Source organism: Triturus cristatus, chromosome 8, assembly GCF_964204655.1.
Source record: "Triturus cristatus chromosome 8, aTriCri1.1, whole genome shotgun sequence".
Lineage (NCBI taxonomy): Eukaryota > Metazoa > Chordata > Amphibia > Caudata > Salamandridae > Triturus > Triturus cristatus.
In genome coordinates, this window is record NC_140591.1 from 293708923 (window position 1) to 293736627 (window position 27705).

Consider the following 27705-nt stretch of genomic DNA (forward strand, 5'->3'; position numbering starts at 1 on the left):
GCTTGTTAAACACGCTAGGGGAAGTGCACCAAACCTCCATTGTATATATAGCTTCCTAGCCATAACAGGGAAAATTACATCCATGAAATCTTCAAATGAATAAACAGATTTGATCTCAATGAATGCTTTCACCATGGTACCATTCTTTGAATCATGGAGCCACGCATTAGAGCATCGAAATCGATATAACTCAGTGAATGTTTTCCCTGAGATCTCTCTGCAAGCTATTGCTGGGTTCACCCACATATCTGCAAGACCCATGTTCATAAATTCATCTTTGATATAGGAAAGCCAGGGGATATGTGCTGCCCTACCTAATCTCAGTATTTCTTGGAGCTCTGTTTTATACTGCTCCAGCTCAGGAGTCAGCCAGATCCTCCTCCAAAACCTGAGAGGTTTGATAGCTAGTTCCTCCTGGATGGGAAGAATACCTAAGTCAAGCCTCAGCGGTAGTAGGGGTGTACTTTGGGGGAGCGCGAGCAGTTGTCTCAGGAAGTTGTTCTCAACTTTAGACAATCCTGGTCTAGTAACGTGCCCCCATAGTTCCCCTCCGTATAGTGCAGCCGCTCTGGCCCTCATCTTGTAGATTTCAAGACTAGGGCTGATGGGTTTGAAAGTAGAGGCGTTTGTCATCTTTAAGATTCCCCCAGATATTTGGGTCAGTTTAAGTTGGGATTTTGCAAGATGTGGGCCCCAGGAAAGTTTTTCACCTAGGTTAACACCAAGATATTGAAAGGTGTGAACGCTCTCAAGTGCAACTGAATCAAGGGTAGGTGGTGGCCTAGTGTGTGTTGGGGGATTAAAAATCATGTATTTGGTCTTATCTACATTGATCTGTAATCCGTGCTCCCTACAGAAGTTGCTGAATCCCTCCAATATACGTTGAATGCCCATTGGTGTTTTGGAAAGGAGCAGGGTGTCATCCGCAAACATTATGGCTGCTACATTCCTACCTGCCAACCTGGGTGCATCGTTGTTAGGGACTGCGTCCAGGCTGGCAATCAGTCCATTCACATAAATACAGAAGAGAGTAGGGGCCAAGACACACCCTTGCCTGACTCCCTTGTTTACAGCAAACCTGTCAGACAGTACACCTCCTCTTGCACACCTGACCTGGGCAAAATTCTCGGTATGTAGCCTCACCAATATACCCAATAGGGAGATGGGTACACCTAGATCGCGTAAAACAGCCCAAAGTTTGCCCCTAGGACCAGTGTCAAACGCAGAGCGTAAATCAACAAATACCATGTGGAGACTGCCACCCTCCAACGCCACAGTCTTCCAATACAACATTACTAGGCGGAAGATCTGATCCATGGTAGATGTTTTACTTCTGAAGCCAGCCTGATAGGGAGAGAGGATATCATTCTCATTGATCCAGTCCTGCAAGCGATCTAAAATAAGTCTTGCCATTATTTTTTGGGGGACGTCAATGAGGCTGATAGGCCTATAATTAACGGGGAGCAAGGGAGAACCCTTCTTATATATCGGTACAATTTCCGCTCCCAGCCACGAATCTGGGACCTCCGTGCCGTGCAAAATTGAGTTAAAAAGTGCACAAAGGTACGGTGCCCATATCTTAGGCTGATCTTTGAGCAAATCACCGGGTATCTTATCTATGCCCGGTGCTTTACCCAGTGCCAGTTTCCCTATGGCAATCGAAACATCATCTACAGTGAATTCCAAAGCTTCGGCATCCCCCGCAGACGGAAGCCGAAAAGGCAAGAGATCCAGATCAGAGGTGGCAGCGTACAAGGTTTTAAAATGGGATTCCCACACCCCCGGGTCAAGATTAGCTTCGATTGCATTGCGGGGTTCCGCGCACCCAGAATTCACAATGGCCCAGAATCTGTTCAATTCCTTATTAGCAAGGGCTGATGATAAACTTTCCCATCTCTCCCAATCCCAATCTATCCTTGCCTGTTTTAAGACTTTTTTGTGGGCAACCCTAAGAGAGCAGATTGTTAGCTTATCACTGCCAGTTTTAATAGCATTAATCAAGGCAGTTTTAGCACTCCTGCATGCGGCATTATACCAGGAGGGCTGGGTAGTCCTTGGTTTCCTGTCGGGAACTATGGGGTTTAAAAAGCCTGCAAGGGTATCAACTAATTCCCGGTGGACAGTGAGGAAGCGTGCAGAGTTATCCTCAGACTGCCCTTTGTCCCAGATGTCACTTGCCATCTTGAGCAGGGGGAGAATAGATGAGTATAAGCTTGGCAATGCATCTCGCCTTTCACGTAGGGTTTCCCACTTAACCCTCCTCCTATTGTTGGTAAGAACCAATCCTAGATCTGCGGTTGGTTCCGTATGGGCTATAGCAGAGTTAGGCATTTTCATTCTCATCAGTAGGGCGTTATGATCGCTGTCTGATCTAATCATGACCTCCAAATCTATAATTTTGGACCATAACCTAGTCTGGACCATAAAATAGTCCAGATGGGATTCATGGTCTTTTTTATTATAGGTGCATTTGGATGGAATGTCCGAAGGCATTCGGCCATTAACCGCCCTAACTGAAAACTGCAAGGTTAGAGTCATAACCTGGATAGCCAGTGGGGTCCATGCCTTTGCATAGGTGGACCTACACTGTGGGATACCCCAAAACTCATCTTCTTCCTGCAATGCCCCCTCACCCAGCCCTGGGAGGGGCTCAAAGTGGCAATTGAAATCTCCTGCGATCACACAGTTAACATCATAGTCCAAAGATTCCAGGAAAGATGATAGTTCCCCTACGGTGTTAGATTCCTTAGCCATAGCAGTAGGGCGTGAATATACATTCACAACTGCCAGCTTATATGAGTTGGGCCAGGACAGTTGGACACAAAGGATGTCATCCGAATTGGTCTGGATCAAATCCACACTACAACCCAGGTGTACACCTATCCATGTTGTCAGGCCACCAGAGGGGCGGCCCTTGCCTCCCCACCGAGCTGCGATGTTAAAGGAAGCAAACCCGGCTCCATGAACCACCTCCCTGGCCCAGGTCTCCTGCAATAGAACCACATCAGCTGCGTCAACAAAAGAGCCCCATTCAGGACATGCCATCTTATTTGCTAAGCCTGCCACATTCCATGACAGTAAGTTCAAATGTTGGTGGCGAGGTGTGTGCTGGGATGGGGGAACTAGTACAGAGGAAATGCTACTCTTCTGGGAAGGGTCAGTTCCCCCTATAGGGGTGAAAATAGCACTATAGGAGGTGGCTGGCATTGGAAGGGAAGCAGAAAACTGCAGGGAGTACGCTTGGGGATTGCCATTAATACTGCTGAGACTGGTCTCCCCTGTACTAGTGGTGCACCCCATGGTGTCAAGAGTCAAATTCCCTTCGTCATGCAGCCCAAAGGGCTCTAAACCTAGAATACTATCCCCCATAGAATCCTGAGTTACCTGAGTTGGCTTGGACAGTCAATCGACCTGGTCGAGGCAGCTAAACCTGTTTGAACAGACAGGATAAGCCCAGTCTGCATCAGAGGGCAGATGCCTTGATTTCCCAGCACCTCCCCTTTGTAAATGCGGAATATATGTCCAGCCGCTCTCTTCTATTCTCATACGATCATTTGGGTAGAAGTAGGAGAGGGGGCGAACCCCAATATTGGTGTCTAAGCGTGGTTTTTTCCAGTTGCAGATGTAATCTGCTATCCTGGCATCCCGGAAGTTAACTATGACACAATCGCCAGTTAAATTTTTAGGAGTGTGCCCTACCCACCCCACCCTTCTAACCATAATGACCTCACAACTAACCTGCGGTGGCAGGGCCTGTGGTTTGAGAGCCAGTGGATTGCCTTGTTTTTTAGGTTCGAGAACTCCTCAGTACTATTATCATTCATTTCAGGAACCCCTGTTAGGACAACCATATAAGGGCTAGCTTCCGGGGGCAAGTCTATTCTAGAAGTCATCCTATTAGCCTTATCCTGGGTTCGCTTTCTCACTGTCCTCATATTGTCACTATTATTACCCAAAGTGGCCTCTCCCAAGGTGTTACAGTCTACGTGGTGGTCAGTAAGAGACCTAACTTCATGATGTTCTAGTGAGGGAGCGTTAAGTGTGGCTGGAATTGCCAGTGATGTAGCCTTCGGGACAGATGGTAGCCGTGGGGCTGCGCAGTGGGCCGCCGGGACTGGTGAAGCCCCGGCTATGGTGGGACAGTGGCAATTGCAAAAGCATGCGGGGAATACTTTGTTATTGTTAGCACCCTCAGTGTGTTCCTTAATTCCTTGTTCAAGCTTGGTAATAAGGGACGCTATTCCCTCCAACCTGGATTCCAGGGGTGCCAGTAGCGCGCGCAGCATTAGATCTAATTGTTGCGGTACTACTACATCCTCTTGTGACTGTGTCACCAATGCAGGAGGAGCTGATGCCTGAGCTGAATGATCCCCAGGAGACTTAAACGAGGAACACGAAGCTGGAGGGAGGGAGCAGCTGCCCTGACCATCTCTAGCCATCGAGTCGGCCACCAAAACTGCACCATGATGTGCAGATTTAGCTCCCCCTGGCTTAGAGCGAACTTGCCTGATGGATTTTGGCTTGGAGTTTGCGGACAGCCCTACCTTAGTGGCCCTTTTTTCCCGTAGGATCGGTCCCGGCCTAGTCACTGGGGGGGATGTAGTTCTAGAGTTGACCCCGGGTTCATTGTCACTAGAAGTTTCACTGCTTGAAGTCTCATCAATGAATTGAGTAAGAGGAAGGGCATTGCTACCAGTGCCATTCGGGGTACGTGCAGATGCAAGGAGGCCCAAAGAAGATCTTCTTGCTAGGGCCAGATCCTGCGACACTCTGCGCTCCATAAGGACAATACCCTGGTCAATCACCGAGTTGGCTCTAACTATGAATTGATCTAATGCAGTGTTAGAAGTGGGGGGGAACGGAAGGGCACGGCGTGCCCCTACTTTTAAAAATTATGCTAGTCCGTTCCCCTACTTCTTGATGTAAAAAAAGCGTCCCGGGACTGCCCTAATTCAGGCCCGGTTCTAATAAGGGCTTGAAGGCAGGCGCGAAACGCCATGGGGCTCAAAGTGCTTCAAAGCCCCCCCACCTCCCCCGTCCTGTGTGTGTGCGCCCCGGCGCGCACACACAGACAGTTTTCTGAGATTATCGCAGCCTTACCCGAGTACTTCACAGGTCGTTAAAAGACCATTTACATGTTAGCGAGGCTTTGTTTATTTTTTCACCCCTTCATCTCCAACAGGGGCATGGCGAAAGGCGACACATCCTTTCTTTGGCCTCGGTAACCTTTGCCTACTGTCCTGCTGCGTGGATATTCTTTTTCTTTGCAGCGCAAGAGACAAGAAGTTTGTTTCTTTTGATTCACCTTTCCCAACCCCTGCAGCTGCTTATCACTTCAGGCTGCGACACTAAGATTGACTAATGGAGTAGGTAGGAGAATGTATCACTATTTGTTTTTCTTTTTAAATTCTGCACAGGCGCAGCAGGACACATACTTCGTGTGTGCTTCATTTAATCCGTTTTTTATCATTATCATGGCCGATGCAGGACAACAATAAGACAATAAAAAAATGCCCAGATAACGCTGGGGATTAATGATCCTGCTGGAGAGCAATCATTTCTCTGTTAGTAGTTAAGTGCAGATGAACTGTATTTTATGTGGATAGCTCAGTGGGTTACTGCCTTTGTCACAGAGATCCTCGTGTTACTTGCAGTTCAGAAGGTACAATCCTAACATAGGACAGTGACCAGTTAACTGTCATCAAAGAGCTGCATGCAAACCTGAATGGTATAGTTAGAACTTCACGTTTTTTGTTTTGTGATATAGTTAGAACTTCCCCAGTCTTTCATTATTCTAATGTTGCTAAAATGAGTATATTTGGGCAGATATACATTTTTATCAGTAAAGCCAACCCCTAACCACTGGAGTACTCTTTAAATCCTGAGTTTGTGCTTCTCCAGACCAAACCCTCTTAAAATAACTGCCCACCAGTATGGATGACATGTGATTCATACACCTTGTAATCCTCATTGGCTTATGTGACATTCCCTGTAGGCTGATTTACATACTTGTATGATTCGTTGTCTCTGTATAAAGTGTGCGTGGTGTAAAGTACTGACACACACTACACTGATATGAGTAGCGCCACACAACAAATGAAATGCATATGAGAGAGGGGCTACATAAAGATGAGGGGCACTGTTGGAGGGTGGCAGTGAGGGAATCCGAGGAGGAGGTAGTGGGAGTGGCTATGGAGCGATGAGGGGCACTGTTGGAGGGTGGCAGTGAGGGAATCCGAGGAAGAGGTCATGGGGGGAGGGGGGAGCTAGGGAGAGATGAGGGGCACTGGTGGAGGGTGGTAGTGAGGGAGTCTGAGGAGGAGGTCATGAGGGGGAGGGGCTACAGCGAAATGAGGGGCACTGGTGGAGGGTGGCAGTGAGGGAATCCGAGGAGGAGGTCATGAGGGGGAGGGGCTATGGGGAGATGAGGAGCACTTGTGGCGTATGGCAGTGATTATTGGTGTTGCGCCAAAAAAGACTTTCGCATCAGCGCTAAAGCCGGCCTTGTCATGGCCTAAAGCCGGCCTTGTCATGGCCTTTCTGTTTTGGTTATTTAATTAGCAGTCGGGTCATAAGGGCTACTGTGGAACATACTTTAAAGTATGTGCTAATTATATTTACTGCTATATTCAATGTTTTAAGTTTGAAGTTGATTTTACTAATGTTTTTACTGGGAAAAATGAAAGTGGAGCCCGATGGTGCCTGATATGGGGCTGGGGCCCAAGGTCAGCTGTGAGATAAGGTGCACTGGAGAGGAGTAGTGGATAATCAAGCCTGTAAGGGAGTGCGTTGCGGAGTCTGGGGTCAGGTGGAGGTAGCAATGAAGAGGGAACCTCCATGAAGGCTCGAACAGAGGGAGCCCAAGTAGTGTCACTTGCCTGATACTACCACCTCAGAAACCTCCTCTTCCCATCAAAGGAAAATTACATAGAAAAAACAGTTTTTGAGAGTGATAATATTTAGAAAGAGATTTGGAAAAGAGTGCGATTTACTGGGCCTTGTAAGACTAAGAAGAGATAAAGGAGGGCCCGGAGGATTTGCAGTCTGGGTGTTTCTACTCCCAAGATAATTTTGAAAAAAAAACTATAGGGTCAAATACTGCATTTTATTTTCAACACCCCATTTTTACACAAATTCTCTCAAAAGCCATTACTGTGCCAAGACAACATCCCCAGGAGTTGACCACATTTTTTTTCAAGATGCACAATATGTTCCTCCCATAAGTGGCATATTTTTATTTTATTTTAACAAAATATTTATGAGGAACTGGATGCTGCAACTGCTGCCCTCTTCAGTTTTGGTGAAGTGCCCTCACGGAATCCATTCCTGAATCTACGGTAGACAACCTTTAAGTGTCTCATACGGCCGGTACCTGTGGTGTTGCGTCTCTTAGCCTTCACACTCCAGTTATACTTTCTCTTGCGCTTGGCGGGATATCCGCACTTGCCACAGGTACATTTCTGGAGATGGTACGCCTTTGATCCACAACGACGACACAGTGTGTGCGTCTTGTTTCGACGTTTGCCAAACGATGACGTTCCCTTCGTCATCTTGCCACAATGGCCGATACGATAGATAAGTAAATATTTACCTCCACTTTGCCAAGGCCTGTGTTTTGTCCTGCTTGCTCACATGTTATCTCACTCAGGCTCACTACCCCCATTATTCATTCTCATTCACTTTCCCTTTTACTCAAAATTGCTCACTTGCACTCACTCTTCAACATTCGGTATCACATTCTCACTCACTCAGTCTCACCACTTTTTCCTACTCTGATTACCTCATTCTAACTTACAGTTTCACTTACTCTACGTGACTCCTTCTCACTCACTTTCTCTCACTTTCATCGACATACACTCTTTCACTCATGCTCAGTTACATTCAGGCACTCAATCATTCACACCCACATTTACTTACTCGCACTCATTCTTCTTTGCAGGACACTTGAATACCTATGTGCTATACTATGTTTGAGCAGCTAGCTGGCTGACATGAATAAGAATTATTTATTTATTTATCTCACTTGTAAAGCGCACTCTCACCTAACAGGCATCCTGGCACTGACAATCAAGAGTGCACAATTTGTGGATAAGAAGGAGCCCTTGTGGGTTTCCGTGAGTCAGATCAGATTCTCTTGAAGAGTTCCTTTGTCTCTGAGCCCTGCTTAACACATGTGTACAGGAGGAGCCCTATATTCATGTCCTCAATGTTTGAGACAAAAAATACTCATTGATTTCTGAACGAGAGTAAAAGCGTTAAGGTAACATGTCGTTCCTGCTTATATTTTGCATGCTTTACATAATCCTGCATTCCCTATGAGTATTTGCTTTTCCCAGAATGTTGTTACTTTTTTTCAGGCACTGCATAATTTGAAATGAGTCACATCCAGGTGCTTATAATGGGGCAGAATTGGGTTGTAGGTGAAGACAGTGCAAGTTTCACTCAGTGGGGCAGAAGGGTGTTCGGTGGGGATAGGATGTGGCATTATGGCCAGAGCTATCAAATTTGGAACTGGGGAACCTGGTTCAGCCTTCATGCCTTGTCCATCAGACCACTCCTGAGGGAGCACCCATGATAGACTTTAGAAGGCCCCACTAGACCTTAGAAGCCCTGGTCTCTTAGCACCAGCAGGTGAAGCCTACCGGTGGCCAGTTGGGTAAACTTGAAGCCCTGTCCACCACAATTCATACCCAGGTTCACCACCAGTCTTGCGGGCAGGTCTACAAAGCAGCACACCCTAGAGCAGCAGTGGCTTTGTCACGCAGTAGTTTTCCTGCAATAATAAAAGTCTCCCACACAACCCCCACGGTTTTTGACGCATTCATAGATTTACAAGGACTTGTAATCCTGGGAATGCGGCAAAATCTTGCGCTGCCCCAGAGGAGGCATAACTAGGAGAAATATCTTTATTTCTCCTTGCTTTTTCCTCTTTCAAACTGTGCTTTATTCTGCAGCCCACATAGAAAGATGAAAAAGCCTCTCAAGATTGTTTTTGTACAGGAAGGTGCCCCTTCCTGCACAAAAACAATCCTGCATGCAAAGGAGGCACCCTTGCACCATGGGGCAAGTGTGCCTGCGTTGAAGCTAGGCTGTCGAAATGGCGCCAGTGCAGGGGGAAAAGACCGGAATGCACCATATTGGATAAATACGGCACATTCCCGCCCTTTCCCTGTGACGCAGGGCAGCGCAGCAAAGTAACTTGCTGTGCTGCCCTGCGCCACCATTCCCATAAATATGTCCCTAAGCTCACAAATAGTAAATTGACCACACTAATTATCTGTGTAAGAGCAGGTATTGATAAACACAATGAGCCACTGACCTTTTTCATGGACCTTGTTGAGTTGCCAAGCACAGCAGCAGATCTAATCTTAGATACCTTACTTGCATGCTTAGAGAGACACGGTTTTACTGATGAGTATTTAAAAAGTCATTTGGTTCAGCTTGTAACAGATGGTGCTTCCAATATGATAGGTAGGAAATCCGGTGTGGCAACTCTTCTGAAACTGAAATATCCACAGTTGAGTGTTTGGCACTGTGCTAACCACAAGCTGGAACTTGCTGTGGGTGATGTTTGTAAAGAAGTCGCAGGCATTAATCAGCTCCAATTTTTTTTTGATAAACTATATACCACCTACCATGCCTCTCCGAAAAATCCGAGAGAGCTTGGGGAATGTGCTCTGGAGGTAGAAGTAAGACTTCTGGCAATTGGAAAGGTGCTAGATGTACGTTGGGTGTCCTCAAGTGAAAGATTTGTGAGAGCTGTTTGGAATAACTACAAAGCACTTAGTAAACATTTCATGGAATCTTCCGAAGACTCAACGAGGAGTGACATTGAGCAGAGGAAATATGCTGGTTTAAACCGTTTATTAACCTCCCTGGTGTTTGTTGAAAATATGGGCATTTTATATGATGCTCTCACAGAATTGGGTGACCTATCCAGAAGGCTGCAGCGGCGTGATATGACCATATATGAGGCCGATCGTTCAATACAGATGCAGATTTTAGTGTTTGAATCAATGGCTGATGCACCTGGGCTCTTTGTTTGCTACAACTGCATTAGATGCTGCTGAACGGATGCAGTTTGCTGGTGTAGGACTGCAACAGAACAAAGGCTGTGTTAGCATCAATAGGGCACAGTTCTTTAGTAGCTTAGCAAATAACCTGCGAAAAAGGATGACAATGTCTAATGCATCAAATGTTTCTAGATGCACAACCACAAACAATGATGAAATAGAATACAAAGAGTTAGCACATAGAATGAAGCTCTTACAACCAGTTTATTGGCCGGATCCAGTAGACATCTTATACGGTGAGGGAGAATTACAAAACCTTTGTAGCAGGTTGCATGTATTTGATACTAGGCAGTACATCCTTGGTTTCAGAGAGTACAAACAAAATAAAAATTGTATCCCTGAAAGCCTGAAACCATTGGTGCACATTATAGACTCCTTTTGCACCTCCACTGCTGAATGTGAACGGGGCTTTAGTGTAATGAATGAGGTGCTCACACCACTGCAGAACAAAATATCAATCAATCGTCTGTCTTCTACAATGTTCATAAAAATCGTGGGGTCTCCTGTCATAGAATTTAAACCTGAATTTTATGTTCAGAAATGGTTAGAAAAAGGGAGGAGAAGTGCAGATGAAAGAAACTGCATGGCTCGGACACAAATGTCTTATGATTCCACTTATAAGCGTATTTGGAACATTCTGTGATTGGAAACATGTCCCAGATTGCAAATGTATTAAATGTAAACAACTTATATATTAAACCTCAAATAAACATGTTTATTGATTCTTTGAATTAAATAGCGTTATAAGCTGTAACTGGTCAGTGAAATGCCAAACGTTCAAAAATTGGTATGTTTTGCTATTTCTAGCCACACCTCCGACTCCGCTCACTAATCCAATCCTTGGGTTATTCCCGCCCCCTGAGTCTCCGCCCACAGTTCCCCTACTTTTTTTTCCCCACTTCGACCACTGATCTAATGTACCAGTGAGATTGCTTTTGGTCGCATGGTTCCTACCCTCTTTAGCTGCCATGCTTAATTAGGATGCAACACAGTGCGCAATTACTCTGATTTAGCAGCGATATATCCTCCACAAGACAAAATAAACGATACAACCACATGCAATAGAAATGACATGTAATAAGCCCATACGCGCTGGAGCCGTAGGTGACAGAGGGGTAGCCCGGTCCGGTCTCTCTCGGTCTCGAACGGGCTACAACGGGCCCGCCCTTGGCCCGGGCTTCGCCCGCGCTGCGATCCGCGCTGCGGATTCACGTGGACATGGTTAAATAATAAGAGAGGGGCGGGTCGTTAGGAAGAGGAGCAGGTGAGCCTGATTAGCGGAGCGCAATGCTCCCCGGTCCTCGCAGTCCCGATGTGTTCAGGCGATTCTGGAGCCCCACAGCAGCGTAGCGTCCTTGCACAGGGAGCAGAAGGGAAACCCAACCTTCGTAGCACAAGCCGAGTTTTTAAATGTTGAAGGAGCCTTCGAGCGGCACCCGCGCAGCGGGGGCCGCGAGGCGTGGCGTGGGCGAGATGGTCAACGGGAAGAGGAGCAGGTGAGCCTGATTAGCGGAGCGCAATGCTCCCCGGTCCTCGCAGTCCCGATGTGTTCAGGCGATTCTGGAGCCCCACAGCAGCGTAGCGTCCTTGCACAGGGAGCAGAAGGGAAACCCAACCTTCGTAGCACAAGCCGAGTTTTTAAATGTTGAAGGAGCCTTCGAGCGGCGCCCGCGCAGCGGGGGCCGCGAGGCGTGGCGTGGCGTGGGCGAGATGGTCAACGGGAAGAGGAGCAGGTGAGCCTGATTAGCGGAGCGCAATGCTCCCCGGTCCTCGCAGTCCCGATGTGTTCAGGCGATTCTGGAGCCCCACAGCAGCGTAGCGTCCTTGCACAGGGAGCAGAAGGGAAACCCAACCTTCGTAGCACAAGCCGAGTTTTTAAATGTTGAAGGAGCCTTCGAGCGGCGCCCACGCAGCGGGGGCCGCGAGGCGTGGGCGAGATGGTCAACGGGAAGAGGAGCAGGTGAGCCTGATTAGCGGAGCGCAATGCTCCCCGGTCCTCGCAGTCCCGATGTGTTCAGGCGATTCTGGAGCCCCACAGCAGCGTAGCGTCCTTGCACAGGGAGCAGAAGGGAAACCCAACCTTCGTAGCACAAGCCGAGTTTTTAAATGTTGAAGGAGCCTTCGAGCGGCTCCCGCGCAGCGGGGGCCGCGAGGCGTGGCGTGGGCGAGATGGTCAACGGGAAGAGGAGCAGGTGAGCCTGATTAGCGGAGCGCAATGCTCCCCGGTCCTCGCAGTCCCGATGTGTTCAGGCGATTCTGGAGCCCCACAGCAGCGTAGCGTCCTTGCACAGGGAGCAGAAGGGAAACCCAACCTTCGTAGCACAAGCCGAGTTTTTAAATGTTGAAGGAGCCTTCGAGCGGCACCCGCGCAGCGGGGGCCGCGAGGCGTGGCGTGGGCGAGATGGTCAACGGGAAGAGGAGCAGGTGAGCCTGATTAGCGGAGCGCAATGCTCCCCGGTCCTCGCAGTCCCGATGTGTTCAGGCGATTCTGGAGCCCCACAGCAGCGTAGCGTCCTTGCACAGGGAGCAGAAGGGAAACCCAACCTTCGTAGCACAAGCCGAGTTTTTAAATGTTGAAGGAGCCTTCGAGCGGCTCCCGCGCAGCGGGGGCCGCGAGGCGTGGCGTGGGCGAGATGGTCAACGGGAAGAGGAGCAGGTGAGCCTGATTAGCGGAGCGCAATGCTCCCCGGTCCTCGCAGTCCCGATGTGTTCAGGCGATTCTGGAGCCCCACAGCAGCGTAGCGTCCTTGCACAGGGAGCAGAAGGGAAACCCAACCTTCGTAGCACAAGCCGAGTTTTTAAATGTTGAAGGAGCCTTCGAGCGGCTCCCGCGCAGCGGGGGCCGCGAGGCGTGGCGTGGGCGAGATGGTCAACGGGAAGAGGAGCAGGTGAGCCTGATTAGCGGAGCGCAATGCTCCCCGGTCCTCGCAGTCCCGATGTGTTCAGGTGATTCTGGAGCCCCACAGCAGCGTAGCGTCCTTGCACAGGGAGCAGAAGGGAAACCCAACCTTCGTAGCACAAGCCGAGTTTTTAAATGTTGAAGGAGCCTTCGAGCGGCTCCCGCGCAGCGGGGGCCGCGAGGCGTGGCGTGGGCGAGATGGTCAACGGGAAGAGGAGCAGGTGAGCCTGATTAGCGGAGCGCAATGCTCCCCGGTCCTCGCAGTCCCGATGTGTTCAGGCGATTCTGGAGCCCCACAGCAGCGTAGCGTCCTTGCACAGGGAGCAGAAGGGAAACCCAACCTTCGTAGCACAAGCCGAGTTTTTAAATGTTGAAGGAGCCTTCGAGCGGCTCCCGCGCAGCGGGGGCCGCGAGGCGTGGCGTGGGCGAGATGGTCAACGGGAAGAGGAGCAGGTGAGCCTGATTAGCGGAGCGCAATGCTCCCCGGTCCTCGCAGTCCCGATGTGTACAGGCGATTCTGGAGCCCCACAGCAGCGTAGCGTCCTTGCACAGGGAGCAGAAGGGAAACCCAACCTTCGTAGCACAAGCCGAGTTTTTAAATGTTGAAGGAGCCTTCGAGCGGCGCCCGCGCAGCGGGGGCCGCGAGGCGTGGCGTGGGCGAGATGGTCAACGGGAAGAGGAGCAGGTGAGCCTGATTAGCGGAGCGCAATGCTCCCCGGTCCTCGCAGTCCCGATGTGTTCAGGCGATTCTGGAGCCCCACAGCAGCGTAGCGTCCTTGCACAGGGAGCAGAAGGGAAACCATTTATTTAAAGTAGTACTACACTGGTACTCATATACTACAGAACGCAATTCACAAACCTGAGGCCGGAGACCTCTACGACTCCTATCTTTTTGAGATCTACACAACAGAGACTGAGATCTCTACATGCGTAGGTGAACGTTTCAGTAGCAAATGTGGGAGGCATTGGGGAGTGGTGGGGAAATGGGTACTTCTAAATGGAAGGGGTTTATGGAAATTTAAGGAGCGGTTTTGAAGGGACATGCTAATGCAAAACGCACACCCACAAAAGAGTAAGACAATTGCAATACACATCTAAAGTTACTACAGCCCTATAAGTGTCAAAACAAGTTCAAATGAACTCCAGCCCAGCTTCCAGCCTCATGCTCATTGTGAGCAAAGCTATTGTATAACCGGAACACGTTGAGCTTTTGGTCCTAATTGAATAAACAATCTCTCTGGAAGTGTTCTGATGCCTTCTTGGTGATGAATGGAAGGAGAGTGAATTTGTTGTACCGAGGTTAGTGGACCTCGGCGACAACACGCACTGTCTCCGTTCAGGTATCGGAGGGCATTCATCCTGAACATTGTATATATTGATTGTAGGAACGCCTTTCAGAGGGCCAAAAGGCAAGCAGTAGTTACTGCACCGAAATATGGGTTCTGAGCTACTGGACCACGTACTCCTTGAGCATTTGATTCTGTGTTTGTGCAGGTCAAGCAGTTCAAAGCTCTTTTAGTGAGGTAGGAGTACTGCGTACACCGGCCCAAGACTCAAAATGCACACTGTATCCACAATAACTGATTGTCCAGTCATATACTTTCTTTTGTAATACAAGTATTTAATATAACCACACAAAGCATAGCGATCACATACTAAATATTATTCACAGTCTGTTAAGATCAGTGCACTAGCATCATCCTCAGCTGTGTCCCAAAGTCAGTCTTTCCCTTCTAGTGGGTCTGGTTTTTTGACATTTGATAATGGAGGTAACTATCAGACCAGGCCCACACTAGTTATCATGTGATAATGTTTGATTTTAGCCTTAAGAGTCCACTTCAGCAACGCTATGCCCTTAGTTCATACACGTCCTTGGGAGGTCTTTTGGCCAAGAACAGGCTTTGCCGACCAAAAGGTAGGTGGCATATCTTGGAGAACTGGGATACATCTTTGTGGGCTCTGGCCCGTTGATGCTGGAGGGTTTTGACCTCTTGGTTCTTTTCCTAATGATGTGTCAGGGCTACCATAGTCTCGAACGACCCTCGTCGGTTATCTTCTCCGCAGCTCTGTCGGCTGTCTGTAATTGTTACCACGGCATTGGTCTCTAGGACAGGTCCCTCATGGCTGATCCCACCAGCTGGAATATATTTGACACATCGTTCCAGGGTGATGGCTGTAACTTCACAGTGGCCACCACCTGGTATAATGACGTCAGTGAGCCAGTGCAACTGCTCTATCTTTGAGGTGGTTCTCAGCTGGCATATGGTGGTTGCTGACCTTACACAGCAAGGGCAATGGCCGAACCTTCACTGTAGCTCCCACCTGGCATCTAGGTGTTTCCAACTTTACACAGTAAGGGCAACGATCCTAATTTTATTGTGGCCCTCACCAGGCATCTGGGGATTTGCTGATTTCCACAACTAGGACAACGGCCCTAACTTCACATGACCCCCACTTGACTTGCAGGGGTCCTCAAATTCGCTCAGAGAGGGCAACGGCCCTAACTTCACGCTGGATCCAAACTTACATACGGTAGTGTAGAAGGCTGGCTTAGTATATGGTGCGCACTTATGTAAGTGAAGCATCGTTCACTAATCCAGACAACCCTTATGATGATTTTAGTGGTCTTAGACAACCATAGAAAGCTCTCTAAGTGGTAGCTGTGGAGAGAAGCCTTTAGGCTTAGTCCAGAAGGAGTGTTAAGCAGCTTGTTTTACAAGAATCTAATCATGTAGTGTAGGTTAAATGAAAAAGAACCACACTGTGTATTTATAAAAATATTTCTATTTATTATACAACACTCACTAACCCATTGGTATATCTCCTACCTGGAGATAGCAACAAAAATACACATAATACTTCAATTGTAAACAGGTAAGTAAGCACAATACACAGTGGTCTCCAGAGGGGATCAAACCATATGCTAAGAAAGTGGAATGCGAACTGCGACCGAAGTTGGGACTTGGACCAGGAGGATCAAAAGAGAAGGGTACCCAAGGAACCACCCATGTTAAGTACCCAGGAACACCATGGAGGCTGTGTGCAGAGTGGGAACACAGCAGCATACTCAATGGAAGTCAACGGGAAAGTCACGCTTGCAGTTTTAAAGAAGCACCCTTCCCAGTGGACCCTGAAGAAACCCCGTGGAAGACAGAAGGTTGCAGAGTCACCCCACCTGTGGATACCCCAGGAACCATGATACCTACACCAGGTAAGCCGGGTGCAGAGGTGCGAAGTGACGTCGTAAACCACCGTAGACCACAATAGAGGACTTCAGAAAAGATGCTCCTGGGGAAGACTGTGCAAGAGTCCAGTAGAATCCAAGGGTGGATTCTTGAAGAGAAGAACCAGCAAGCAGAGGAGACAGAGTCTGTGTCACTCAGAGGTGATCAAGAGGCACGGAAGAGCAATGACCACTGATGGAGGATGCAGGAGTGATAAGTGACCTTGTCGCTGCCGCTGTGAGGACCAAGCGATGCTGAGGAAGACCAGGAGACGTTGACGTCGGAATTCGAGAACCATTGGGTTGGTGTCGGACAGGAGCACCAACAACTGAAAATCAAGCCCCTCTACGACAACTTCAACGAACAGACACCTGACTCCGAAACCACTCCCTCCTCCAGCAACGCCAGACAGCCCATCATCTCCTCCTGGATCCCAGTCACCACCGAAAACATGGCATCAACCATGAAAGGCATTTAGTCAGGAGCCCCCACGGACCCCTGCCCACCGCACATCTTCCACAGAGGCACTGCCTCCATCGTACCGGAACTACGATGCACCATCAACGCCACCTTCGAAACCGGCACATTCCCTGACGACTGGAAATGTGCAGAAATCAAGCCCCTACTCAATAACCCCTCAGCAGATCCAACGGACCTCAAGAACTACCGACCTATCTCCCTCCTCCCCATCGAGGCCAAAGTTACAGAAAAGACAGTCAACGTCCAACTAACGAAATTCATCGAAGAGAACTCCATCCTCGATCCCTCCCAATCCGGATTCTGCAGCAACCATAGCACCGAGACCGCTCTACTTACCGCTACAGACGACATCCACACTCTCCTCGACCAAGGTTGCACCGCGGCCCAGATACTACTAGACCTCTCTGCAGCCTTTGACACCGTCTCCCACCGCACACTCACCGCCAGACTTTACAACGCCGGCATACAGGGAACCGCCCTAGACTGGCCCCACTCCTTCCTCACCGGCAGAACCCAAAGAATTGGACTTCCACCCTTCCTCTCCTAACCCACAGAGATCAACTGCGGAGTACCCCAAGGATCATCGCTCAGCCCTACGCTCTTCAACATCTACATGGCCCCCCTTGCCGCCATCGTCATACAGCAATGACTCAGCATAGCATCCTACGCCGACGACACCCGGCTCATCCTCTCCCTCGCCAAGGACCACATCACCACCAGACTCAGCTAATATATAGTTACCCATTGCGTAATGACGCATGGCCACTATATCAAAATGGCTGGCTGCACTTACAAAGCCTGGAGAATTCACTCCGGGGTTCGTAGGAGGTGTCTTATTCATGCAGGGCAAGCTCACACTTATAACCCAGCCATGCCTTCAGGATTGAAAGGCTTGTCTTAGGGGTGACTTATAGGTTATAAGTGTAGCAACCTCAGATACAAGGAAACATATCTGTCGTGAGTGGTGCTAGCACCAGCTTACACAGTCTGTTATGGCAGGCCTGTAGTCACAGTTTGAGTGGTCCCTCATGGTTGGCATAATACATGCTCCAGCCCATCGGAGACCCCTGGTGTACCTATGCCCTGGGTACCTTAGTACCATATACTAGGGACTTACATGGGTACACAAGTAGCCAATTGTGGAGTTACCAAAGTACTTACCATGACAAATGTAGGGAGGAAGCACAGTGGCTGGGGTCCTGATTAGCAGGATCCCAGCCAGACTAGTCAAAAAAATCATATTGATAGCAACAAAAAGTGGCGGTAATCATGAAAGCAGATCCTACTTTCTTACAGGTAGTCACCAACTTCCATGAAAAGGGTGGACGGCTTACACTCTTGCAACGGCCCGACCTGACGTCTCACACTTCTCTCTACAGGATGCCTGCAGGCGCTCTTCTCCTCACGGGGTCAGCTGGTTTTGGCAGTCGGGTAGAAGGCTGGTGCTACAGGCCCAGAGAAAGTGTTCTTGACTTGATGGGTGATGGCCCCTCACGCAGGAGGGAGACTAGCAGACCTTGGTCCCTAGTCCTGGTTAGAGCAGTTAGAAGTCTTAGTGATCCTCTTTCCACAGTGGTGCACAGTGTTGTTGAACAACCTGTGGGACTCTGGCTCCCACATTCATAGTCCATATCCGGGTCATGTGGCCTGCCGCACTCTACGTTATACCCAAGTCCACTGGAATTATGCGGCATGGGAGGACCAAATTATGCGGCACAATGCAGCAATTTTTGTGATAGTGTCAGTTCATTATGAATGTATGACATTACTACGCATAGTAATACCACGTGTGCCATTACAACGCAGGTATTACTACGCTAGTACGCTTACAGCGTGGTGTGGTAACGCTTGGTTTGTAATGGCATGCGGGGTAACAACCGCGGTGTAATGGCTGGATACTGTGTGGGATGATTACGCCCTATGTGGTAGTGGCGCTCGCTAGTAATGGTCTGTGTTTGACAGTACTTGAATATTTAGATATGGTGCTCAGGGAGGGGGTAATCCTCCAGTACCCCTCAATAAATATCCCTAAAGATCCTTGACAAAAATGCTAACAAGCCCTAGCACACATACACAGCCTCTTTATACACATTAATGGTGCAAACAAATTATAGCAAACAATCAATAGTAGTGTGAGGTTGTTGGTTTAATGTTCATTCCGGTTGCTCCAGCCAACACGTGTTTGGTCGCTATGGGAATAGGACCCGCGACTTCCTCAGGGCTGGAAAGACACATACATGTAACGATGTGATATCACATCTCATAGTTAGCTCAATACATTGTCAATTGGTGTTGGTTAGTGGCACCCAACCACAGCAATGGTGATCAATTTACACCGATAAATGGGCTTGATTGTGAGGCAGATTCTCAATGCATTATACTATTATTGTTGTGCTTTTGATATGAGTGATACATATATTGTTTAGAACAACAAGAGAACGCCAATAATATAGTATATCCATCATGCTGTATTGTATAATGGTGACGTGAGATTGTATGACGAGGTATTCTAATCATAACCGTATCTGAGTGTCTAATGCGTGGGACCGTCCACAGGAGTGCACATATTCTGTATTTTATAGTGTGTTCCCTTCGTGTCTTTGTCGATTGGGGTGTGGGCGCCATCCCAAGCCTACCTGTATCACTTTTGTAGACTGTGTTCTGCCTAAAGAACTGTAAAACCATCATAATAAACCCCAGGCACATCTATAACTATGACCATCAGTGCATGAAATAACAGAACAGGTATCAGGTACCTTCCTGCCGGTTATACTTCCATCCCAGCTGTAATTAGGCTGGGATAAGATTCAGATTTCCCGTTCCTGGTTATAATTTGTCTGTAAATCAAGTATGATGATATTGATCGGTATCATCAGATTTATATGGTTATATGATATATAGTGTGTATGTCTACCGTGAACTAAAGAAAGTGTCCCCAGGTGAAAAAGGAGACGACCCTATAAATACAGTGAAGTGAATAACTTTCGGTGCCCATTCATTACAAAAGGCCTGGGATTTCTAACTACCAACTGGCAAGCTGGTAGTATGTGAGTTGTGAGCTGGGAGCAGGTATTCCACAAGACCAAAATAGCAAGGGCTTACCCGACACTCACGTTGATTGTGTGTCGTGTCAGTGGTCCCATGAAGTACGAAGCTGTGATTAGCAGCTCGTAAATGCTCTGTAATTAAAAACAATAGTTAGTGCCTGCGGGGGTCGCGGACTGCCCACCGTTGCACCTCTCTATTCTCTGTAATATTGTTCTGGCATACCTTGTTAGCGCCCTGCCATCGTATTATCCGTCCTCGGCTCCACGTCTGGCCGTGGTAGGTGACGGAACCGGCACAGCGTTGTGCTTTTAAATGGCGCGCTCGACCGTGACCCACGTCTTAATTTCGAAATAGTTAGCGGCTGTGTAGTCCCGCCATCTTGGGTTTGCTCACTAGTATGTTGCACGGGCTGTACTTTCAAGGCGATGGCTGGCTATCTTTGGTCGCTATCTTCAGTGTACTGAAATTTAATCATATAACTGGATTAATCCATAATAGTAAGTCTCCGACGTAAATGCGGTCCGCGATACGGGTGAATAGTTATTCGGCATCATGAATGCGCTGCTCTCAGTGGTAGGTCAAAATGCCGGGTTACTACCTGAAAATGCATGTATCTGGTGAGGTTATTCTAGACATCACGCGGTGTAATGGCTGTTTCTACATCTCGGTGTAACTCTTCACTATTTTGTTATTCAACATTTCTGAGTGGAGATTTACCTATAGGTGTAGACTTGCATGTCTCCATCCCCTCAAATAGGGGAGACTGGATGATCCCACAGGTAGGAGACTACAACAACAAACGGAGTATATGAGTGTAGCAGTTACTACTATTAACTTTTCACCTGTTGCTGGATCTGTACCACTAAGGTGGGCATCTCCTTATAGGAAAATATAGGAACAATTATTAAAGATCATTATCCTTAAGAAAAACAAAAATAATTGAAAGTATTGTATAAATGCAAATTAATGTAAAATATTTATTAACCAGGAAATAATAAAATGAAAGGTTAAAGAGAAGTTATACGTGGGTAACGTGTGTGTGTGTGTGTGTGTGTGTGTTTACATTTGTTAATCGGATCCTTTGCATAGGCTTACATTTGGGGCTAGCCCAGTGATGCATGCAGGTTAATGTCTTGAGCAGCGAACAGAGAGACCTTGGAAGATGGGGTTGTCTCCACTTAACTGCTCTCTCCAATGTAGCCTGCACTTTTCAGGTGTGCATCTCAGCTTCCTTCTGACTGTCTGTAATGTAAAGAAATTCGGAGTCTTCTTTAAGTTGAGGACTTGAGATTTATTTCAATTTCATTAACACCCACGACCAGATGCTCCCGCTGCGCACCAGGACTCCAGACAACTGACTTAACGTTGTCGGAACCCTGGAACGCATCGAGCAGCGTCCGATCACGGAACATCGTTCAAACAATACATAACCTCGTGATACATCCTCGCGCTGCACTCTAGCGCGAGGATGAAGAACAACACACTACAACTTCTCCCTCCTCACCAGGAAGAAAAGCAACAACTTATGGACAATTAAAATGTAACAAGAAATAATGCAAGAAGTAAAACAAGAGAAATGCAATAACATCAAATAACATATGAAATCATGATAACACATAATCATTCAATTTGGCAGGAAATTTTCTATTGCGAATGCCTAATTCTGGTGGTAAAGAGTATGTGTCCGCATTAACCACATCAGTGTTAGAAGTGGATGGACCAGACAAGTTGGAACGTGTACCTAAAGTACATGATGTGGCATGTGTAATTGGAATGCAAGATGTGGAAGAACTTGCACATTCAGATGTTGGTGTTTTTAACCAAAAAGACCAGTCACAATTTTCAAACTCCTTTTTGGTCAAATTAAGTAAGGAGCGAGCCTGTGAGACAGAAAGGTGTACTAAGGATCTTTTGTTCCACCATCCTTTGACACCAAGTAAGGCTGAACCTTTGCTGCTACCGGCAACTTGTACTGGCGGGGAAAATTTCGACAAACCCTTGGTTACTTTTTTAGGAGTTTTGATGAGAACCCAATCGCCAATTTTTAATTCGAGTGAATCAAATTTTTTCCTCAAATCAAACACTGACTTCATTAGGTCTTGTTTTTTTTAAACTTTGGAAGCCAATTCTTGATTTGCAACATTCCTCTTGTTGTTCTTACTAAATAACCAATTGGGACATAAGCTGGTGTGAGCAGTCCTGTTTCTTAATTGTGAAAACGGAGAAACACCTGTGGTGCAATGTGGAGAAATGTTATAAGACCACAACTTAGTCTCAAGAAAATCTTGTACATCTTGATGAGAAGAAATGGCTGCTTGAATGGCATCTTTAGCCAACCTGTTCGCTCTTTCTACTAAACCATTCGAGGTCGGTGAATATAGAGCAACTTTAAAATGTTTGACATCTCGTTCAGCCAAGAATGAACTAAACTTCTCAGAAATGAAATGAGTGCCATTGTCTGTAACCATGACGGAAGGTGAACCTTCTACCAAAAATATTTTTTTTAGAAACTTAACAGCATTAGTGGAATTGGCTGAATCACAGAACATATGGTAAACCCACTTGGAATGATAGTCAATCAGCAAAATGAGATATCTTAGGTCATGGGGAAGAACATCATAAGGACCAGAGAAGTCTAGCCCGACTTTCTCCCAAGGTTTATCGGGAAAAGGAACAGGATGTAGGGGCGTGTTCATGACTTTCCACTTATTGTCAGATAATAGACAATAGGGCACGAGTCAATGTGAAACTTGACCTGAGATTCAAGAGATGGCCACCAATAGTGAGACTTAATAAGTTGTGAAGTCTTTGAGATTCCAAGATGACCATGGTGTGCAAATTGAATAATATCATTTCTGAGACTGGAGGGAGGTACAAAGGAATCATGTCTCATTACTAAACCTTTAATCAAAGATAATTCTGATGCAACCATGGCATATCCTCTCAACTCATTAGAAAGATTCCTATTTTCTGGCCAACCCTTGACAATATATTCAGTTACTAATTTCAAATTTTCATCCTGATTATGAGATTCAAACCAGGACTGTTCAGAAATGTAGGGGCATAATTTGGTTGCATCAAGAGCAGCAACAACACATTCAATGTCCTCAATAGCCTCAACTTCAGAAGGATCCTGAAACGCCATGCGCGAAAGGCAATCCGCCCTGACATTTTTCCCCCCTGAAATGTGTTTAATAGAAAAATGAAATTCATGTAATTTGGACAGAAGTCTGACCAATCTGGCTGAGGCTTTTCCAAGCCCATTACCTTTGAGCAATTGTGTGAGTGGTTTATGATCCGTGAATAAATCAAACTCACGTCCCCAAATATAATTTCTGAATTTATCGATAGCCCAAACGCATGCAAGTGACTCGCGTTCAATGGTGCCATAATGTGTTTCGGACGGTTTGAGCATTCTAGACGAAAAAGCTATGGTGTGCTCCTTTCCTGAAACCCATTGGCCCAAGACAGCCCCCAAACCCGTGAGACTGGCATCAACCATTATGAAACGTCTAGAGGAGTCATGAAAGGGATGTAGAGCCGGCGCTTCAATTATGATTTTTTTGACTTGATCAAATGAAGACGCAATTTCTTCAGACCAATCAAACTTGGAGCCTTTTCGTAAAAGGGCACGTAATGGCTCAACTGTTTGAGCATATCCTTTGACAAATCGGGCATAGTATTCTGCTAGGCCTAAGAAGGATGGAAGTGAATCTTTATCTTTAGGAGGGGTAGCATGACTGATGGCTTTGATAAGGGATACTTTGGGTTTAATCCCCTCCGGGGACAAGGTATGACCCAAATAATCCAATGATTGTGTGCCAAACTTACACTTGTCAGCTCTGATGGTCATACCTGCCTTGTCTAATTTGGATAAGACTGAAGATAATTTTGACAAATGTGATTCCCATCTATCTGAAAAGACCAAAATGTCATCTTGGTAGGCTTGGACTCCGGGCATGTTCTGAAAAATGTTGTCCATGATCTTTTGAAAAACACTGGCTGCGGAGGCCAGGCCAAAGGGAAGTTTGAGGTACTTGAAAACCCCAAAAGGTGTAATAAACGTGGTGAATTCCTGTGAATCCTTCGTTAATGGTACTTGATGGTAGGCTGAGCGCAAGTCAATTATTGAAAAAAATTTGGCTCCTCCCAAGTTGGCAAGAAGTTTGTGAATTTTAGGGAGGGGGTGGCGGTCAATCAAAATGTTCTTATTCAACGTCCGCAAGTCCGCACATAACCTGACCTCTCCAGATTTTTTCCGGACGATAACGATGGGAGAAACCCACTCCGAAGAGTCAGAAGGTACAATAACACCATCATTGCACAGGGAATTAAGAACTGACTTGAGTTCATCCTTCGCACTACACCATCATGAAACTACAATAGAAAATCAGAGGAGAACTTCGTATGTTAAAGGCACAGGGTTGGAATGTCAGAGAAAGATAGCAAAAGATTTTACAGCAGCATGACATCCAGCAATCTCTTGCAATAACTACCAACCCTGTGCCGCCACCCAAGAAAAACTAATGTAATTTAGCCACAGCTGCCAGTAAGTTATTGCTTACTTATTATGATGTAGAATAACATCGCCACATGACAGACACAGATGTGTTCCCATGGAAAGAGTGGATATTTAATATGCTGTTGCAAAATCTGAGATCTCAAGCCTCACTCATTGTGAGTGAGACTCACATTTGGAGTTTTAGTCGAGCACTCAGTCACAACAGGCTAAATGTCGCACCTGTTGAGAAGGACTTTCAGTGCAACTCTTTTCGGAACCCTGTTGTCTTTGGAGAAGATCATGGGAGCTAGGCCTGAAGCAATGCCACCACAAGGAAGTCATCCTACAAACTTCTTCAGAGTCGTAATTTGCACTCTTTGAAAGCCTCAAGTCTGCTTTACCGAAATGTTGATGCTATTTTATTTTTAATCGTTTTGTGATACCACTTTTCACGTCATTGATATCAAAGCTTGTGTGACATCACTTCCTGTGATGTTAACAGATGTGTCTATTAGTTCTCACTCCTAACAATTCTCAAAACTTGAATTCGCGCAGATTACCTTATGAAATGCAACGGTACACCACGATGCGGTGGCAACAACTCATTATCGGTACAAATCCCCGTTAAGGTTGTCAAGAAGGCATTTTTTATTTATTTTTTAACAAATGAAGGCTGCTGCTCTCATAGAACAGGCAACTGAACAGTTAATACACAGTAAAATAGACCACACGGCGTGCAATAGCATAACTTGCATTTTCTTTTTTTTTTTTTTTTTTTTTTTTTGAAAAACCTTTATTGATGATTCAATCATTTACACGTATGGGCCTACAACCCCCCGGGGCCGGCCGCTAAGTAACCAGGATAATAAAAGCAAATGTCAACACAGGCGGCACCTCGGAGAGCAAAGTCTTCAATCCAATATAGTCCGGCCAATGAGCCGCGCAGGTAGGACACCAGGAGAGAAAGGGTTTTTCATTTTATGATAAGACGAAACAGTAGGATCAGGTGCCAAACAATTTCCCAACAGCGAGAAGGGGCAAGGATAAGAGACGTAAACAATAAGCAACAATACATTGAATCAATGGCGCAGGCGCGGGAAAGTACGGATGGGGAGAAATATCAAAGATAGTTGCGCCTACAGGTCCCCGTACCTAAAGCCCAGCGAACCCCCCGGAAACTGTGGCACACATGAAGAGCAAACGATTCACAATCAGGGTGGTGTATCGCACTGATCCCAGAAAAAGAAAGCAAAAAGAAACAGAGAAGAAAGAGGAGGCCATGGAAAAAGAGATAAAGACTAAAGAGTCCCCTCCCCCATCCCCCCACCCTGCACCTCTGCGAATGAGTATGGCCCCACCCCCCAGCAGTGTGCCTGTCGCCCTGGAACTAGACCCGAAATATAGAAGAGACAGGGAAAAAAGAAAGTGAGAAAGAGCCCCCCCAGACGGGGGGGCGGAAAGAATATAATAAACTGGAGGAGGGCCTCAAAAACATACCCCCGGCTTCTCCCTCCCGCACGGTGAAGTCTCCCCCCAGCAAACAATTAGCAGCACCAAGTCGACCATATCAAAAAAAGGGGGGGGGGAATGGGGAGCATTATACACCACCTATGCGAATAACCACGAGAGCGCGCAACCATGAGTCCGCCTGTCTACTAGGTGACCACCCCCGAAGGATCGGCCTCAGCCTTGACCACTTTTTGCGATTCTGCCCATGCCTGCCCCTCGACCCAGCACCATGTCCGATGTCCCAAGGTACAGGAGTGTCCAAAAACAGTCGGGAAGCGCCGCACACGGGTGGGGTGGAAGTCTCTGAGCATCCGCACAGACCGCTTCATGGAGGGGCGTCTTTTCCAGTGCCGCCCCAGGATCTGCACTGCACACAAGGTCCAGACAGGCTGAATCAGCCAAATGAGACACACGTTGCTGGAATTGTCCCTGGGCCGCCGGAGACCGTGCACGGGACAAGGCCACCATCTTCTGCTCAGGTCCAATACCTCCGGAACAGATCAAGTCCACAGTTAGCCGACCACACGGTAGCATATTGTCCGGAGTGTCCGGCTGTACACTACTCGCGGGGGGGGCCGCAACATCTTCCTCTTGTGTGCAGTGTGGAAAGCCACTGTGTACCCGTGGACCAGCATGCCGCCACTGTCCCAACGCTGTTACCACACCATCTAGCTTCCCCCCCAGGATCCCGGCGCCATGAGCCAAGGAGTAATGAAGGGCACCAAGGGCCTCCAGGAGGTCGCCGTACCCCAGAGCAGCTCCCTCCGATCGCTCCGCCACACTCCCGAAAGTCACACACCCCCAGTCTCGCTGCGTCCCAGCGGACAGGATGGTAGGCTGCATCGTGACAAAATGGCCGCTGGGAAGGCCCGACTCGTATTGGGGCCAGGACCCCGGGAACAACGCCTCAAGGTCCACGTCGCTGAAGACAGGGATCCTGGGGCAGGCACAGATCCAGCCGCTGCGCGGTCACGGGCAACAGTCGTCTCCGCCACGGACCAGCTCCCGCGGAAAGCCGGGAGCAGCCCGTAAGGATCAGGGCGAGCCAGGGACGGCGTCCGGGCAGCTCACCGTCAAAGGCAGGGGCAAACGCCACAGAATCCGAGAATTGCACACCCGGGCATGTCCTCAGTCCGCAACGCTCAGCAGAGGGGAGCGGCCACAGCAAAATGCAGGCCGAGGGGAGCTCCACTCCGGTGGACCGACTCCACCCAGTCACCACAGGCCGCTGTTGTTCAACTGCCACCCGGCCAAGGCGTCCACTCGAGGTCCCGGCTTCGGGACCGCACGGGCCGCAAAGTTCAACCGCTGATTTCTCCGGTTGTACGGCAGTCAGAGACCTCGGAGTCACACGATCGGTTGCCACTTTCGTTTATGAACACGATCTCGTAGCGCAGAGTAAGGATCTCATGCAGGATATCCGTGCGGGATGCGGAGGTTCACGGAGCCGGGAATCTACGCTGCCGTCCCGGTCGCCATCTTGGCTCCTCCCCTCATAACTTGCATTTTCATATATTTTTTTATGGAATTCTACGGAAGCACCGACAAACATTTTATCAGGCCTTATCCTTTCAGGGTGTAATCATAAGTGTCCGTTTTTTACTTGGGCATTCTTTAATTGGTAACGTGCTTTTCCAACAAGCGTAATCCTGTGCAGTTTGCATGCTCAACTGAACACTAAAAGAGTGGCATTAATTTGGTTTGTATTGGCGTGTCTAAAGACGCGCCAAAGGCTGCCCTTATTTCTGTGAGCCGAGTGGGTGATCAAGTTGAGATCAGTGCAAAGATAATTCCTTGTGAGTCAGGGCCAGTGGCATTCGTTTAAAATTAACACAGCGACTTTTCAGCATGAGATCCCTATGCTTCTGAGGGTCGATAGCTAGATGCAATATGTAAATGAACGCACTCTATTCTTACGGATAGGAGTAGAAATGATCATAGTATTAGCCAATTAATACCATTCATAATTGT

At 47.7% G+C, this 27705-nt stretch overlaps 2 protein-coding genes across 9 annotated transcripts in view; one reads left to right on the forward strand and one right to left on the reverse strand.

The window, feature by feature from the left end:
* PARP4 (poly(ADP-ribose) polymerase family member 4) overlaps window positions 1–27705 on the forward strand; it is a 2159601-nt gene that overhangs the window by 17234 nt on the left and 2114662 nt on the right. The gene's annotated exons all lie outside the window — the stretch shown is intronic.
* Window positions 7242–7572, reverse strand: LOC146801997 (large ribosomal subunit protein eL37-like). Its single transcript, XM_085620403.1, has one exon. The coding sequence runs from the start codon at window positions 7548–7550 to the stop codon at window positions 7257–7259; it is 294 nt and encodes a 97-aa protein (XP_085476529.1). The 5' UTR covers window positions 7551–7572; the 3' UTR covers window positions 7242–7256.

Coding starts and splice junctions, on each gene's coding strand:
- LOC146801997 (XM_085620403.1), bottom strand. CDS start 7,550: ATGACGAAGGGAACGTCATCGTTTGGCAAACGTCGAAACAAGACGCAC.